General features: G+C 42.0%; 1 protein-coding gene across 1 annotated transcript in view; it reads left to right on the plus strand.

Annotated features, from left to right (window-relative positions):
* Nucleotides 1-17,993, plus strand: part of LOC104367530 — a 36,329-nt gene extending 18,336 nt beyond the window's left edge. Inside the window, exons 7-11 of the mRNA XM_032985743.2 lie at nucleotides 570-786; nucleotides 5,650-5,858; nucleotides 6,385-6,457; nucleotides 11,060-11,177; nucleotides 17,316-17,993. Coding sequence (XP_032841634.2) covers nucleotides 570-786; nucleotides 5,650-5,858; nucleotides 6,385-6,457; nucleotides 11,060-11,177; nucleotides 17,316-17,511 — 813 coding nt within the window. The 3' untranslated portion in view covers nucleotides 17,512-17,993. The remainder of the gene's footprint in view (nucleotides 1-569; nucleotides 787-5,649; nucleotides 5,859-6,384; nucleotides 6,458-11,059; nucleotides 11,178-17,315) is intronic.
* The last annotated feature ends 408 nt before the right edge of the window (nucleotides 17,994-18,401 follow it).

Below are 18,401 nucleotides of genomic sequence, written 5' to 3' on the forward strand. Positions count from 1 at the left end.
GGGGGGAAATGATGTATGGCAGCTGATCAGATGACAGCTTGGTTTAAGTTATTGGCTGATATCTTTATTTGTGCACCAGCCTTGTTGAAGATATTTTGATTGCACTCCACCTGAGCCAAATCCTGCCTTCGGAAACTTGTTCTTAGCCTTTGTGCCTCCCTGGAGTCAGCTGAGCCTGCGAGCAGGATTGGGCCCTGGGGGTGAAATAACTGGAAGACTTAATCAGTCAGCTTCTAAGACACTGTACCTGACCAGTCTCCCATGAGAAGCTGGGTCAGGAAATACCATACCCTACTCTCATGGAAGTGGAGCGGTCAGTGCATCTCGCTGAACCACAGCCTTTCTGCTCCATTGTCTTGCACCTTAGAGCTCCTATTGAGACTAATATCTGTAGGGTTAAGGGTGCTTTTTGGCCTGAATTAATCACACCTTTTGTATTAAATAATGGACCAGGAAAACATGGACCCCGCTTCATGCTCCCACCTCATTCTCACAGGTAGAGTCCTTCATAGCTACCACTTACTGAGCTTTGCACCTTATTGTGCAATGTATATATGCTTTTGTTTTAGAAAGAAGTGGTGAGGGATGACGTCTTCTGGGGTTATAACAGGCGCCACATCCTTGACCGGCTGCGTTTGGATGGCAAGGTGGCTTATGTCACCGGCGGAGGGCAGGGAATTGGAAGATCCTTTGCTCATGCGTTAGGGGAAGCAGGTGCTAAAGTAGCCGTTGTGGACCTGGTCCTTGCAAAGGCAGAAGCGGTGGTGTGTGAGCTCAGCCTCAAAGGTAAGCACAGGACTGACCTGCAGATCCTGCTGTACAGAGCCTGGTGATGAGTGTTGTCACAGGCTGCTTTCCTTGTTCAAACCTGACCCTTTCTCTGCAGTGCAATTATCATCCACCCAGCCCTGATAGGAAATAGGTTAGACCAGAGGATTTTCAAATAGCAAATACATGCCATGGTCACAAAACTTCTCCTGCCCAGGCTGGATGTCAGCATTGTCTCAGCAAACAGTCATCGATAGCACATCATCTGCTAGAGGTATTTATCAATATAAACTCAACCAGAGATGCAAAGTGATCCAGACAAAATTCCTTGCCAACAATGCCCAAAGGAAAAACGGCAGTGAGATGTGGCTGATGGGGACAGAGAAAGGCCACCTCTTGCAGATGAGATGTGTATAACTTGCATTGAACAGAGATGGTGTTCCTCAGAGTAAATCCTGCAGCAGCCAAGGCACCTCAGGCTTCACTAAGGATGGATGATAGACGTGGCCTACGAACTCGCTCGCATATATCCCCTCCCTGGCACCTCTTCCATACATAATGTCCGGACCATAAGCCAAAAGACCAAAACCAGGTAGAGGTATTTTCATCTTAAGTCTCTCATTGTGCCCTCAAATTGAAGCAAAGTCATTTTGGAAACCCTCAGCTATAGTTCTTTCTGTATGCAAGGTCAGATCTAGGAACAAAATACTGATGGACATAATAACTAAAATCCCAAATAAGAGGTAAAATCCGCTACAAGCTACTTCTAGCAGTAAAAACAGAAAACGTAACATAAAATTGAATTTCCCCCTAGAGTCATGCTAAACTGCAATTGTAAAGGGGAAAAAGAAAACTGGAAATATAATTTTAATGAGAAAAGAAAGGAAAAGTTACTCATTTTATAATTCCTTTTGCAAGATTACAACCGAGTCTTCTTCTAAGTTTGGTACTTCATTGCCTCTAAAGACAGAGATATACCCAGGAAATTTTCACATTCCTGTTTGGATAAAGTCACCAGTATTTGTTTCCACTCTGATTTCAGAAAGGGATTGGGCCACTGGAAACCATATTCTCCAGCAAAACCAGACCCTGCAGATGTATTTCTACTACCCAGTCTCAATCAACTTCCTGAGGAAGGGGTGAGGAATAGTTCAGTTCTGGTTTTGATGCCATCCCAAGGCTCCCCAGAGAACATCTTAAACAAAAAGTCTCAGTCTGTACGATCCCAGCTCTAGTAAGCAGGAGACACTTTACCCTGATTATCAGTGTAATGGTTAAAGGTCTAATTTCTGCTCTGATCCCAAATAGCATCCTAGAATAGAAAGTGTCCAGCTCCTATTACAAATTCTTGAGTCATCCAGTCCCTCCTTCCCTGAAGCTTTTCATTTTCTTATGCACTGAAGCCATATGGTCTTGGCACAAAGTAGCTGTGCCCTACAAGTTAACTTGCCTTTTGGACATTTTTTCACAGTGAGGTCCTGCATATCAAGTAGAGCTATTCAGATAGAAATGGGCTAGTTGATGTAGCCATGAGACTTGGGATGCCAACAGCCTATTTGAAAACGAACTTAACTTGTCTCCAGGGCATTGTCAGTAGGAGTTTGATCATCCATCAATGGCTGCCCTACATCTCTGCTCCTTCACCGGTGGGCTGCAAGCCCAGAGGTGGGTAGGGTGTTACAAAATGCAGTCAAAGAGGTCATAGCAAATATCATTGCAGTCTAACATGAAGAAAATCTCACTTCTCAGTCTTTACATATCTTTATCCTTTGAGGTCAAATATTCTCTCTCAACTTGACCACTGCAGCTGCTCAGGGCACATCTATGCCATCTCATGATGTTTCTTAAGGTTTCAAATTTACTGTCATTCTTCATTGGAACAAAAGCCAAACTCTGTAACGCTTTTGTGAAAGGGAATTCTATCCAAATGCCCGTTTTTGGAAAGGATCTGAAAAGGTCAGGTTTTCACTCTCTTTCTCTCCAGAAGTAACTAGAGAGTCTAACCTAGACCTCAGAATCTTTCTCTTGAAAACTTTTGTTAAAATCAATACATTTCCACAAAACATTTTGCCTCCGAAGAAGTAATGTACTCTGTTGGAAATAAATGTTGACAAAAAGATTCAGCTAGCTTTACTCTCAAAATATTCATGAGTAAATTGAAGCAATTCTAGTATTAATACATAATTTTCCTGCTATAATAAGCACAAAAGAGGTATGATTTCCCTCCCTCTCCCTTTGGTTGTGGATCTCTAACTCAAAGTTGGAAACACAGTGCCCCAAGTCATTCACATACTGATACTTTTTCAAAACATTTTGCTCAGCTTTCTTAAACCTGCTTTGCTTCTTATACCAAGGAGCCCTTTACTGTCTTTTTGGGATGGTGCCATCATTTCATGATGAGTTTTAAACATCAGAACCTCTGTGATCTCAATTTTAGCTTTGTTAGACAGCTCGGGTGTATCTCCCTTGGCTACAGGGGTCTTTGTTTTTAGATCCTGCGTGAATACCTTTTTCAACAGTTACTAATGGATCCTGACAGAAGAACCAAAAATGATAAAACATAACCAAAAAATCCTAAGGGTTACCTTCCATTACATACCCCTCTGTCTTCAGGGGGAATCGCTGCCTGTACCTTAAGGGAAGAATTAGTCTGATGGGATTTTTAAAATGTGCATTTTCACTGTAAACTATGCAAATGCCTTCCCCACAATGTCACTTCTGATCTTCTTGTCTATATGCAATGTATTACTTCCATTTCTACTGAGAGACCAGAGATGAAGCCTGTGACAGGGGGGGCCTGTACATGTCCCCTGCAGAAGGGCACCTCTGGCAGATTTGGCACATTGATGTCTCCCCAGCATGGAGTCCCTGGCTCCTCTGCTGCCCCTCTCATCACAAAACTGCCTCCACGAGCACCACTAAACTAAACTGAGGACTGCAGAGATGCACAGGCACCATCCTGCATGTAGCAGCACGGTCGTGTGTTGCGTTTCTTACCTCTGGTTGGGACCACAGATTTAAAGTTATCTTTCCATATCTCATTTTATTTATTATTATTATTATTAGCAGGTGGTTTGGGGGAACAGTGGAGAGAAAGTGTTTTGTTTCCCTCTCTCAGGATGCAGGATATCAGCTGAATTGATTAAGGTCAAGTGTGGGACTCTGGTTTGAAGCGAGCGTGCCTTCACTGCTTCTTCTCTAGACAGTCACATGTGGCACCTTTTGTCTTATTTTTATGAACTATCATATAAGATGAAGCCATAAATGGGGTGAGAGTTGGAGGGCAGGTGAAGAGCCTCATTCTGTTACCATTAGTAACACGCTTGCACCCATTTTGTCTGTAAATTGAATAAGAAAGATTGCAGCAGCTCCCTGTACGTTACATGTCTTGATAACAATTAGGAGGAGCAACGGGGGCTGTCTGCTATTCTTATTCTTTCAGCACGTTTAGCATAAAACCTGCGATAAAATAAGAGGTCTTGTTTTGTGGCAGAGCGTGCATTCATTTCTGTAGGTGGCTGTGTCATGGGTCTGCCCTTTTCTCTGCTGTGGAATGCAAGGGGACCGTGGCCCAGCTGAAGGCCAGAGGGGACGTGAGCTCCCATACCTGGCGTGGGAGCCCCCCAGACCGGCACCCCCCTGCTCCAGCCGGCTCCTGGAGGCTCTGGAGATTAAGAGGAGCTTTTCCATCCAAAAGCCTCTTCCCTGTCAGGTTCTTCAAACATCATGGGGCAGTTATTGCTTTGCCTTGCTTTTATGGAAGCCTCCATCTCAAAGCTCCATTATGGGAGAGTCTTCTCCTGTTCTCCTAGGATAGGTTTAAGACTTCTTTTAAACTTTTTATTAAGATGATCTAAGAGAGGGACCGATGGGGAATAATTTTTCCATTTAAATAGAAGTTACAAATCTTGCTTTAACAGCTGTAACTCACAACCTGTGCGCTCTCTGCTTGCAGACTGCTGATCTATGGTCCAACCCCAGCAGCTGCTTCCCTCCCTGCTTAACACCCATTTCACCACAGCCCTTACTGGTGTAGCCTTGCTTGACTTTCAGGGTAGCTATAATCCCATTAGCATCAGGTGCCTCATCAGGCTGCTTATTTTGTTTAATAATAGGGTATTTTAAGCTGATTTCAACAGTAATGAAGCTATTTATGGATCATCACTGGTGCAAAAGTCAATACCTGTTTTTTTTTCCTAAAAAACCCCCAACTTTTGCATGTTTCAAATCCAGTAAATCTCTTAACTTCTGAATGTTTGTGCTATTCTGGTAGTGTAATTTGCAGGAAATAAGGCCAGGCACCGTGACTACTGTATCTGTGAACCTGCAGGTATTCCCAGTTAGCTCCCACCTAAAACTGGTTTGGTTTTGTCCGAGGCTCCCAGCTGTCTGGATGCTGTCGTTCACCCGGAGAGCACTTTTTGAATAAATCGGTTTGATTTCTGCAGCATCTTGGGGGGGGGAACTGACATAAACACCATCTACATTTGAGCAAATGAAGGAGTGCTTTGCTTTACCTTGTTCCTGAGCTGTCCCCATCCGCTCACGGGCGATGTTCCGTGGAAGTGTTCCCGGACGGGAAGGTGCAGTTGAGGGTTTGGACAGAAGATGGTGCAGTGTTCAAAGCTTCGCCCCGCTGGCGTGGCAGGCTCCCCTCAGCCCTCGGGCTCGGGTTTGCCTCCAACAAGCAACCCTCGCACCAGTTAGCAACTTTATAATAACAGCATTACAACAACAAGCACATTTTGCTACAGTTTGTGGAGCAATGAATTAAGGTGGCGTATATATATATGAATTAATAAGTAATCGTAAAACTTTTTTTTTTTTTTTTTCTTTCCCTATGAATTCCCGTCCTGAGTTCATCACTCTATTTTAATGCAGGAATTAAAAGCCTTGCCCTCACAGCAGATGTAAGCAAACCCGAGGATGTGCAAAGGATGGTGGATACCATTGTAGCTCGCTGGGGCACAGTTCACATTGCATGCAACAATGCGGGAATCAATATGAATTCTGCAAGCGAAGATACTTCCCTAGAAGAATGGGACAAAACATTTAATGTTAATTTACGAGGATTATTTTTGTGCTGCCAAGTAAGTGTGAAATGTTGTACCAGTTTGTTTTGCAAATGGGCAATAATTTTCTAAGCATTTACTTTACCAAGATTTAATAACACTTTATTACTAATTACCACAATAAAATTGGTCCTAGTTTTGGTGGATTTAGGGAGAGATTTGCTTTATATCAGTTAAAGATTTTGGTCAGTATTTTAAAAAGTAGCTGGTCCTTACTGGCTGCCTGATCCCAGGCATTTAAGAATGGTCAAATTTTTTGGTAGGTGATTATTTGATACATCCGGAAAAACAGAAAACTTTGGGGGGTCTTTCCCAACATTAGTGATTATTTTGAAAAAATATTGCCAACAGTGAAGAGGGTCTGAAATGGCAATGGGATTTTTCCTGCATCAGCCATTTTTCTATCAATTTTTTATATCAAGTGCTTAAAAAAAATGTGTTAGCACATAAACTCTTCTGAAAAGTGAAGACTAATTTATTATCATGTCATTATTAGCGCAATCACAAAAAGGGTCACTGGTCTTTCCTTTAATTTCTGTCACAGGCTGCAGGCCGCATTATGCTGAATCAAGGATATGGGAAGATAATTAACACAGCATCTATGGCAAGTTTAATAGGTGAGTGATGAGAGCTAACAGTTGTGCTTCAGAATCCATATTTTAATTACTACCGATGCTATTTGAATCAATTAAACCTGTATTGGGAAGGAGTAAATCACTGACATTTTGTATTAGAGGAAATGTACTACAAAATTTTTATTGATACCATTTTTCAACATTTATCTGTCCTCTATGTTTTAGAGCACTTATTACTTTTTATAGAAGAGGCGGAGTCACCTTCTCTGACTGGGATGCACTGATGGCATGGGAGAGGTGCTGGGGCAGACCCCAGTAACTTCAGGCAAACATTATTTGAGTGAGGGAAGCTGTGTCCCTGTGATGTTTACAAGCCACCCAAAAGCTTTTGCACCGGTTTTCGCCCCGGTACTCGTGGGTTTTATTTCATTATCGTTGCCAACAGGTGTCTCCACCAATGCTGCTGAATCAGCAGTGTCGTCAAAAACGCCAATAAACCATTGTAACATATGGAATGAAATCCCTACTGCTGAGCTAATCTGGAAGGCAGTTACATGCTGGTGAACTGAGGCCCATGTAACAAAAATTGATCAATTACACAAATTAAGTATAGCCCTTTAGGAATTTATTTTATTGGTCTGGACATCTGTTGCAGTATTGTCCAAATCCAAAAATCAAATGGTGCCTTGGGTTGCCAAGTTAGGCAAGAAAATCTAGTAGCTATAAAAGTACAACTGAAAACCCCTGTATTAATATCATGTCCATCTGCTGAATGTTACATAAATACACAGTCTTTTTATTTTCCTTGGGAATAACATTTATTTTTACTGTGCCCAGTTTGACATTCTGTGACATTCTGCTCAGTTTATTGCACAGTAACTTTAAATGTTTCTTCAAAAATGCATTTATAATGTTGTTGTTAATCTTTTTTTCAAGTGTCTTTACCAGCTGTTTTACTTATGATTAAACATAGGCACCATTCCTCTGGCCCAGCTTTGCAGAGTTACAAAATCTCCCAAAGAAAAATAGTTTTGAAAAAAATGCAAAACTTTACATTTTCAATGCTCCAGACTTTTGTGCTCTGCTCTGCACAGAGGGGCTCTGGTCTGGGCTTGGGCTGTCACCACCCACATCATCGTCGCAGAGCAAAATTTACTGGGAAGTGTTCCACCTTAGAGAAAGTTATGAATCCCTGGAAATTGGCACCAGCTGGGGGGCTGCTGGTTTGGCACACTGCTCCCGGCCTTGCTCTCCCAGCCCAGAAGTGCTCTCCACTGCTTAAGGAGAGGCTTTTCCCAGCTTCTCCATCAGGCCCTGGCACAGTTCTGCTGAGCTGGGAGGTAACGCCACTCCACCACGGCATCCCTCCCAGCCCCAACTCGGGGCTGCACCTCCTTGACCAATGTGCCAACTCCACAGGGACCCCCATGGGGAGTACATTTGAGGGAGGTATCGGTCCTGGAGCAGGAGCAAACACTGGAAAGCAGCCCCGAGAGCAGCCTGGAAGGGTCATTGCAAGATGCATTTAATTGTCATTGAAAGTTAATGCATGCTAGGCCAGAAGTTAAGAGATGAAGAGATGTGTTTACCTTCTGAACCTGTTTGAATCTTGGCATTGAAAAAATCTAGTAGTTATAAAACTACGACTGAAAACCACGATGTTCATATCATGTCCATCTGCTGAATGTTAAATAAATATGTTGGTTGGTTGGTTATTTAAGTATGTTGGCCAACTGGCATAGTATGAAATGTTTCTAGAAATAGTTAGGGGATATTTTTTTTGTTGTTGTTGTAGGTTGAGTCCTTCCTTAGAGATACAGGCAAATGAGGAGACACTTAGCAGGATAGGGAGGTTTTTGTTTGTGATTTTTCCAGATACACTGCTCAGAATCGGTTTTAATTAATTGAAAATAAGCTGCATACATTTTGCATATGTGCATTTTGATTCTGGTATATCACTGGAATTATTCCAGACGTATGCTTCAGCAGCGGAGACGAGGCTGCTGCAGCTCTGCGATTTGCACAGGTGTAACTCAGATCTGTAATTTTTACAGTGAATATCTTTAGTGGTAAGTGGTCTGGTCTTCTCTATCTGTGTGCACCTCTCATTAACATTACATGGCTGCTTCAAGGTCAGGCTAGAAGCCTTATGCACCGAACCAGGTTGCAAACACGTAGTGTCAGGTGTTTAAAATGTAATGCAGCTGATGTTGGCAGCATTCTTATCTGCTTTCCTCCCATCTTCTCCATCTGAAACAGGAGTGAGTGTCCTCGCTTCCCAGAAGCCTTACAAATTCAGATTTTCTTTGTGACACTGCTGGAGGCATAGCTTTGTTCAGAAGCATTAGCCCCATTTTGTATGAGTTTGCAGGGCTGCAGCTTTACTCTTCTCTCTAGAAGGGACCACCCTGGGGTAAGGGAAGAGGGGGCGGTGTGGGGTGCTAAGCTGGAGAAAAGCCCACCCAGCACTGGAGCTTCACGGTGCCCACTGGCAGCTTCTTGAGCATTTCCCATTGAGAGGGGCCAAGTGTCTCAGGAGGTGGAAATTTCATCTTTTAAATTGCCTTCCTTAGATATTCTCAGGAAGACAAAAGCATTTCCACAGAAGGACTCTTGAGAGCCCTGTCTCAGCACCCACCCCAAACCAGAAAGCTGATTCTGATAGCTTGCAGCGACTTGCTGCGCTCACCCACGTGCGCTCAGGTGCAGAACCGGTGCCAAAACTCTTATCCTCTTAGCAAACGCCGAATGATTTATCACAAACAGACATGTTTGGAAAGTTTAGCGAAGAACTGCTTTTGGGAGGTTACAAGGTTAACTACCGAAGTTGTATGTAACTTGGAGCTGATGCACGGCAATTAATCAAGAAATTGCATTCCACCTCTTTGAGAGCCTAGACGGTGTGCTGCGTCTGGGGGGCAACAGGCACATGCAGAGGGCAAAGCGGTTCTGCTGGTCAAAATGTGAATTACTTCATATAGAACAAAAAAATGAAAGCAGAATAAATGATGGCAGAGGGTGGCCACGGTGTGAAATGCTCTTTGTAGCAAACAAAAGGTCTCCGAATTCTGAGCAAACCTTCAGCACATGCAGAAAAAAAAGAAACGCTAATTGTTGCTCCCATCATGTGTGTGCTTTAAATCTATTCACAAACATCTGTGTTCAAGGCAAAGGTCCTTATTCATGTGCTCAGTAATTTTCAGCAGAGCTTTTGGCTCTTAGAGAGGTTGGATAACTTGATTTATTATCGTCTTCATTTCAGCCCTTAAAATGACACGCTCAAAACCAATAGTTTGAGTCAATAAAAGCAGTAGTGGATGTATTGGGATACCATAGATGGTGGTGATCTAGAACTGATGCACCAGCTTAATTTAATAAATTATGACCAATTTAATGCCATCTGCCAGTGCTGCATATGTGCTTTGATCAAAATGCTGTGGGGTTTGCCTGCTGTACCTTACACAAACGCAGCAATTGACTCTCTTCCAGGGTTCAGTGCTACCTAAACCCACAGCCTACAATTGCTTGCCTTTGTGATTACTGATATTTAACACTGATTCTCCCCACTCTCCCCCCACAAAAAAGTCAGCAACTCAGTGATGCTCAGTACCGATACTGTGCTAATTATGGATCAGTGCTTTGCACTGGATTTGTTTAACAAAGTCATAATGGCAACCAGAAAGGTCCAAGGAGAGATCTTTGTGGGTGTAAATCCCAACAGCTGGATTGGTTTGCTTTGACTCCCGTGGGTTTAAAGCACTTTACACCCACTGGGGATTTGTCCTTAAGTAGCTTTCTTGGGAACACTGCAAGTGTGAGAGCTGGTGGAGGGGCAGAGCCACCCGAGCACACAGCACTAACAAGCTCGAACATTGTAATTAGCAAGCCGATCATTTTCCCTCTCTGACTGACATGTGACATCTTTGAAACATTTTCAAAAGCTTCAGATTTTGAAAGTGGTGGGTGTTCTGAATTTTTGGGATGCACCTGTGCTCACATCCACACAAACACTGATTAGATAATATGATGTGTTTGCATCAGACTATGGATAATTCAAAAATTAAGGAGAATAATTTCTTCCAAGAGGCTACAACCAGTATAATATGTTATATAAAATATATTATGCACTTAAATAGTATTATATTATAATATAATATTATATTACACAATATAGTATCACATCATACTACATCATATCATATATTATATAATATGATATTTTTTATTAGTATTACAGTGTGCAAGTATTTTGTATATAAACATACATATGTGTATAATATATGAATGTGCATGTGTATATATGATTATTTATCTTTCTTAAGTGTAGTCAAATATTGCATATGTATGTTTAACACATTGGTTTTGACTTTGCACAAATATAGAAGCTTCTAAATTTCTTCATTTCTTTTTTATTTTTTTCCCTCCGTTTTTTTCCAGTAGCCCAGCTGCTGAGGTAAAAATGTTAGATGGCAAAATACAGATTTTGAGTTTTTTATTGTGGGTGGCTTAATTCTTGTTGCTCCCTGCCTAGTGTCAGACAAAATGATAAATGATTCATCTCAATGTAGGGAATTGTTCATGTAGTGCCTAAGCTGTCTTAATTTGTGGAGAATAAATATTTTTCTATTTCTGAATCCCTTGTAGTCCCACACCCACAGAAGCAGTTGGCGTACAACGTCTCGAAAGCTGGGGTCGTAAAATTAACACAGACATTAGGAACCGAGTGGATTGACAGAGGAGTGAGAGTCAACTGCATTTCCCCGTAAGTAAAATGTAGTCTCATTTTGAAAGTACAAAGAGAATGAAATGTTCTAAAAAGCTCAAATGAACAGTATCTCGGCAAATAAAGTTTCTAATTAGCAGGTGGATTGCATCCCTTTTTATGTTGTCTTTTCCTTAACAAAGGTTTAAATACTTAGAACCAAGCCTGCTCTGTTGCTGTGTATACTCAGGGATTTAAGAAGAGGTTTTAGCATTTGATAATAGGTTTTCCTGTAATGTGAAGGGTAGTTTTTAGCATTTCTTTTCCAGATGAAATATTTCCTTAGTCTGTCCAAGCCTTCTGCGGTTAAAGAAAAGGCTTTTGACACTTAATAGACAATACTTCTTTCCCTTTTTTACTTGAGACAAATATATAGGCACTTTAAAAGCCACATTATACTGCTGTAATTGAGATACTGTTCAGCTCTGACAATCACAGGGGGCCAGGTGTAATTTTGTAAATATATATATGTATTTATTACAAATTACATTTTTCTTATTTTTAGGGGCTTAGAGCTGTATGTTTTATTTTATGATATTGATTCACAAAGAAAAGTTTTCTTATCACATATACTTTTTTTCTCCCTGTTTCTCACACACATACCCAACACAGTCATTTTATTAAACAATTAACAGTGCATGATAGTGCTAAGCAGAAACCCAAGTGGATAGCATTAATTGGAAGCGGTCAAATTCCATAGACCATAGGAGTCAATCAGAGTAAGTAAGGGCAGGTTTTTAACCCAGGAGTTAAATTGTAATAATGAAGATATAATGTACATCAAATCAGGAAAAACAAATTACATATTTTAATCCACAAAGTGGAGTAAAAAAAAAAAAATCACAGAGCTCAATGGTAAGTGCTTCTGTTTTTACTGTCGGCCTGCTCTCCACTTCCTTGTGCTAGCTGTCTTCCTTATGATTATTTATTACTAATTATACCAGTGACTCCAGCCGTCATTTATGTGATCCACAGATTCTTTAAACAGCATCTTACTTTGTAATGGGATTTTCCCCATCCTGATGCTAGCAGCTCTGCAATAGTGTTCCCACAACTTGTGCTAGTGAATTTACACTGGCTTTCGGGAGCCAGAGGAGATGAAGGGAATTAGGGAAGCTCAGTAGGACCTGGCAGGAACTGTGTCTGAAAACACATGGGTAATCTTTACCAACAGAGATGGGATAGTAGTACCACATTCACAGAAATCACGGATAAGGAGGCTCTTAGATGAGGAATTACCCATTTCTAGAGGGTTTACATAAATTTAAAAAATATCCACCGAATGATCAAAACTCATTGTTTTGCATAAGCTGGAAGCATACACTCATATTTGAAGAAGTTATGTTTCTGGAGGCACTTGTCAGAGCATGGAGAAAAAATAGTCACCCTTTTCTTTTTCTGCTTTTCAAGCCAAAACAGGGTTGCATTTTGATTATCCCTACCTGTCTTAAACTCTAGCTCTGAGTTCAAAATCCTACAAGATGGGCAGTGTTTCGTTGTGGAGGAATAGCCAGAAAGGACGCACAGAGGACAAATGTTTCTGCTGTCTTTAAGGTCCCACGTTTGGGACAGAGCCATTGCCCCTAACACAGCCGGAGACCTGAGCCGATCCTCCCCGGGAGCTGGCAGCCCAAAGCCTTGGCTCGGGGAGCTCTGGGTGGAGGCTCAGAGGAAGGAGCCCACATCAGATCATATAGCTCAGATCCCGCCTCACCACAAGCAAAAGCCACATGTGCTTGAGGGTGAATAAATATTCACGTTCACCCTTTTCTGCCTGTATGAGATGTGAACCTGCGTTTCAGTGCAGGTTTGGTCCCATCCCCAGAACTGTGGACCCCACTGGTCTCATTGTCGTGCCTCTTGACGTGACTCACCGAGGCACAGGGGCATCTTCATCCCACTTGATCTTAGTACCCAACGCTGGGCAGTAGCCTCAAAGCAACAGCACCTCTCTCGATGCTGTCAGTGCTTTGCAGGGTTGAAAAATGTCCAAAATGCACAAGCGTTTTTGAGCATGGTTGTCTGACCTAGCATGTAGTCATCTTAGAACAAGAGGGGATTTTGAGGAGTGTGAGGAGCACAGAGGTAGATATAGTGCATGATGATACCCGAGATACTGTCTGTAATTAAAATACATGTGTCCTTAAAGACTTTGTTCCTCCCACTCTCAGCTGCATTAGTGCTTTAAGGCACTCTCAGCATACCACTGCCTGAAGCTCCAAACACTCCAGTCTGGCCTTAAACATTATTTCACCATGCAAACCTTTTGGCCTTTTTTCTGTCTTCCTATCTGGTCATTTTTTATCAACTAAATTTCTTAATGAGTGCATAAAACTTATGGAAAGCAATGCATAAAAGTTATCAATGCATAAAATGTTATGGAAGACTCCCTAGGATAATTTATTGCATTTATAAAATTGAAGATTCAGGTTTCTCTTGATGGCCAGGCAAGCCTCATGCCCATGGGGAGAAGGTGGCCAAGACTCCCTGGATGCTTTGGCTGACTTTGCCTGTTGCTTCATGCCGCAGCAAGCGTCTCAGTGTATCGTGGGAACTGTGCTCAGCCCTTCTGCCACCCCCCAGTGCAATTACCTCGCAGATTGCTGCACAGCTGGTGCCATGAAGAATGAAGAAGGTGCTGGGCTCTCCCCAAAAGGGACATCAGGCTGCAGAGGGGACCTGGGTGTCAATACCTGGCTGCCCATGGTGTATTTTAGTCTTTTTTCCTGGTCCCTGCACATGTGAAGTGTGTTGGGTGTGATGGAGCAGGGGACTTTGGAGGGTCTCTGATTTTTGGCACGTGCAGCATTGGAACTCCATTTTTGCAGGCATTGCACCGAATCAGTATCCATTTTTGGGGCTACTTGCATCTCCCTGCTTGATTTGCAAGGCGTAAAATGCCATAATGGGATGGGCAGCTGGAAGCTGATCTTCATCTCAACCCCCAGCTGCAGCCAGGCCAACTGGTTGGAGACCCAGTGAAACTCCAGTCTCAGAGGATGAACCACGTTCCCCACCGCGGGGCTGCCGGGATTTGGGTTTGGGCTGTGATGGGCAAAGAGGCTGTGCCCTGGATGCCCATCTTGCTCCCCCAGGATGGGACAGAAGCAGCCATACGGTGCTGTGCCAGGCTTTTAGCCCAGTGGGTACGAGGAGTCAGAAAGCAGGTGTAGGGCAGGATCACAGCAGGTTTTGGGTGTACCCCATCACGGGGGGAGGAGAGGCAGAGCTGGCAGGAGAAGGAGCACCCCAGCATCTCCTGAAGGCATCCCAATTAAGCAGCATTACTATCCCCATTAAGCAGCAGTCGTTGCTGGTAAGTATCTTTGGACTTAAATCTTAATTCCGTGGGAGATGTCCCAATTAAGTGGATCTTGTGATTAAACACTTCCTGATTAAGTGGAGTGTACTTAACTCATTCAAATTAATAACTCATCTGAAAGAAATCAAGTTACACACAGATGGAATCTTTTTTTGCTCTCATTTGGGGATTGAGCATACGTAACAATTCCAGTTAAGTATCTGGTAAGTGATATTTTTCCTAATGTGTCTCTCAAAGTGGAAATGTTTTAGGCAACTGGGGTTTTTTGTTGTTCTTTTTTTTTTTTTTTTTCCCCTAATGTATCCTAATGTGTATTGTCCTGTGTATCAATAATGAAATATTGATGCTCATATCTAACATTAAAGAACCAGCAGTTTGATATTACATTGACATGCAACAGAAAGTACTGATAGGCTCAGCACTGCATACAAGATGAGGTAGGGAATTAATGCATTGGCAGTTGTCTTTGCTGGAACTGGTTAGAAGCCAACTAAAATCTGCCTAAAAGGGTTCGACAACATTAAATTGCCCAACTTGGCATCAGAGCTTTCCCAGAAGATGTGTAGTATCAATGACATGCCTAATATTTATAGTGCCATCAGTATGTGTGTTTGCAACTTTTAAGTTTTGCGCTATATTTTTTTCTCATTTATATAACAAAAATTTGTAATGAAGTTTTATTACACATCTAAATTTTTGCTACTTGAAGTGAACGTAAAGAAAGGTCCAGCGAGAGGCACGGTGCTGTGATTTACAGGTTGCAGTGATCAGACCAAAGATCATTTTTCTGAACAGATTGAAAAATGTCCTCTTTTTAGCAAAATCTGTTCTGTTGGAGGACTATGTGTTGTATTCCCTAATCTGCATTCCCTTGGGGTTAAAGCATATATGTAAATTAAAGAAATTATAAATTCATATGGATCTTATTCTGGTCTCTGATAGTGTAAAGCCAAAATGATTATGTTGATGGCTTTGTAAGCATGGTGAGAGGCACGTAAGGGAAAAGAGTCCAATATATTTCACGTCTGCTGCTCAAAGCATGTTTCTCTCTGAAGAAAACCAGTTCTTGAGGAGTTTGGGAGAGTGAGGGGGGAGAGGGGGGGGCTGTGCTTGGGGGAACTAAGTAACCCGTCTGCAGTCCTATACTGGAATGTGTTCGACTTTATTATGTTGCCAGAGCTTAAGTGAGCTGCATCGCTCAGTGTTTCTGAACTGCTCTGGTGTTTATTGACAATTACAATAAAAAATAAAGCCGACATTTAAATCCTGCTCGATTAGTGGAAACAGAAATGTTTGGGGGAAAGTCTGTATTAGTTCCACTTCATAACAGAGTAAATAGCAGATTTCAGCCTTCATTTAAAACAAAAGGTAAATCTCATACCCAGAATCCAATGTGTCTCAAAAAATTATTTCCTTGGAAGTATAAATTGGGATGCCGATGAAGTTTCAGAACAAAACGGGTATTTTTATACTTTGTTCATTTCATATTTATCACTAGCTTGTTTGCTAATTTTCATTTGCAAGCGGCAATTCTTCCAGCTAACTGGCTGCCTCAATGGGCCACTGATTTCTTTGAAGTGACAGTCTGTAAATATGCATAAAAAAGAGATGCAATTAGCGTGTGTGTGGTTCAGTGCAGCCTGATTTCATTGGCAAGTTTACCCACAGTGTTGATAAGCTACATTATCTAGAAAATTGGCCGCTGAAAAACAGCACCTCTGATTGCCAGCAAAGGTTCCAGATAACAGGGTGCTGAAGAGAAATATAATTGAGGTTGAATATGTTAACCAAGGTGTCACATGCTCCTTAGAAGCGCTAATTTATCAGCATGTTGGAATTTTTATTAACATTTGGAATGCATTTCTACCACACTAATGAAGTGGAATTGGCAGTTCAGGTTTTAGTTATTGTCATTTCTGAGAAGTTAAATGTAATTTCTCGTTAGACACAGTTATGTAAATATATTTGTTCAGGGGCTGAAAAAAATTATACATTTTGCAAAATACAAATATGTTGTTAAGGAGGAGTATGACAAATCAGTCGCAGTTAAAGTCATAAAAGCCAGCCAAATGTTCACCCTGCATTGTGCTTTCTGGAGCATCACTCATTTTTAGGGCACCTGAAAAAAATGAACTTAGCAGAGTTTTAATAAATGGTGTAGTCACTCATTAATGTAAAAATGGCAAGACAGGTAAATGCAGTGTGATTTGTTGGGATACTGGTTTAAGGGGAATTGCACTGGGTGTGCTGTGCTTATATTTGCCTCTCCTTCTTTATGTGAAAAGGGTCTGGTGCCCGGAAGGGCACTGACTTTTGTTTCCCCCATTTTTTGACGTATGGGAAGTTGGGGTGTTTTCAGTTTCTGGGCTGTACACAAACACACTGGGTGACGTTGTGCTGCAAAGCGGTGAGAAGAAGGTAGGAGGGTGAAAGCTCCCAAGAGCTGTGACAGACCCAGTTCAGGGCACTTTCAGTTCCAATACCATGCTTGTTTTCTATAAAATAATTTAAACTGGTGGTTACAATGAATAACCTGAAATTAAGGGGGTGCTGTTATCAGCTGAGAAGATAGTATGTGTGTACACACTTTAAAGAAAACCTCTAAGCCTGCCTGTTGGTGGTGAAAGGCGATAGGGCAGAAGCGCTCCTGAAGTTTGCCTCACGACCTTCAGCAGAGGCAGAGCAGGTCTGACTTGGGCACCTCCTTTGTGCTATTCCCCGGTTTTCCGTCCGCGTCAACGTCTCAAAAACCTCTAAGTGCTGTCTCTCCTGGGGGAAAACGGGTCCTAAACTCTCGCGGGGTCTGCTCGTTGCAGGGGCATCGTCGACACGCCGCTCATCCGCTCCAAGGACCTGCGGCCGCTGGTGCGGGGCTGGCTGGGGGACATCCCCGCTGGGAGGCTGGCTCAGGCCACCGACCTCCAGGCTGCCGCCGTCTATTTGGCCTCCGAAGCCTCAGACTACATGACAGGCCATAATCTGGTCATCGAGGGTGGCCAGAGCCTGTGGTGAGGGGCGCCCTCTGGCCTCCCCTCTCAGGGGCGTAGGTCACTTTGGCAAGTAAGTATTAGAGTTGAGCTGAGTCCCACATTTGGCCTGTGGAGCTAAGTGGCCAACTAATATGAAATTACTGTTTTCTTCGTTCGGGTGTTGTGTTGGAGACTCGCTTAATGCAAATTAAAAAAAAAAAAAAAAAAAAAGGAGAAAAAAGAAAAAACCCCAATCTTTCATTTTCAACATTTTCATGTTTTTCCACTATGCATACAGATTTCTGTTAAATTAGTATTTAATGATATAAAGACACATTTACTGCAGTGAGATTTGGCTATTATTTACCAGGGGACATTTTTAATGTAATCAATATTAACTGGTCTGTGTAGTATATTGTCCTTAGGTGATGTTTCTGTATCCAAGTTGTTCCAGTGACATCTGTGAGTGGTGAAAACCAGTTGGATGTAGTGTTAAAAAAAATAAATTAGTTCATTGCATTTGAATCTGAATGTTGCCGTTTTATATTTACTGGTGTTCTTAGTTTTTGACAGTGTTTTTATACAAACACCCACATAAATGCCCCTGAAAGAAAAGTACTGCACTTAATAGAGAATCATCGTTGGTAATTATAATGGCTCTAATCCAAAGCCCATTGAGGTAAGTGGGGATTGCTCATATATTTTAAGTTAAATGCATGTACAAGTGTTGATACAACTGGTTCTTTGTTTTCTTTGATAGGCAGATGTAAGCAAAGGTTGTCTTCTAATTTTTTTTTTTTTTTTTTTTTCCTTCTGTAAAATTCTGAAGACAACTCTCCGGTGTAAATCAGGGCCAGCTCAAGTGTTATCAGTACAGTTCTGTTGGCTAAAGAGCTCATTTCAGCAATAGTGCTGGGTTCATTGCTTATAGGC

The sequence above is a fragment of the Tyto alba genome, unplaced genomic scaffold (assembly GCF_018691265.1).
Source record: "Tyto alba isolate M040663 unplaced genomic scaffold, T.alba_DEE_v4.0 Super-Scaffold_3, whole genome shotgun sequence".
Taxonomy (NCBI): domain Eukaryota; kingdom Metazoa; phylum Chordata; class Aves; order Strigiformes; family Tytonidae; genus Tyto; species Tyto alba.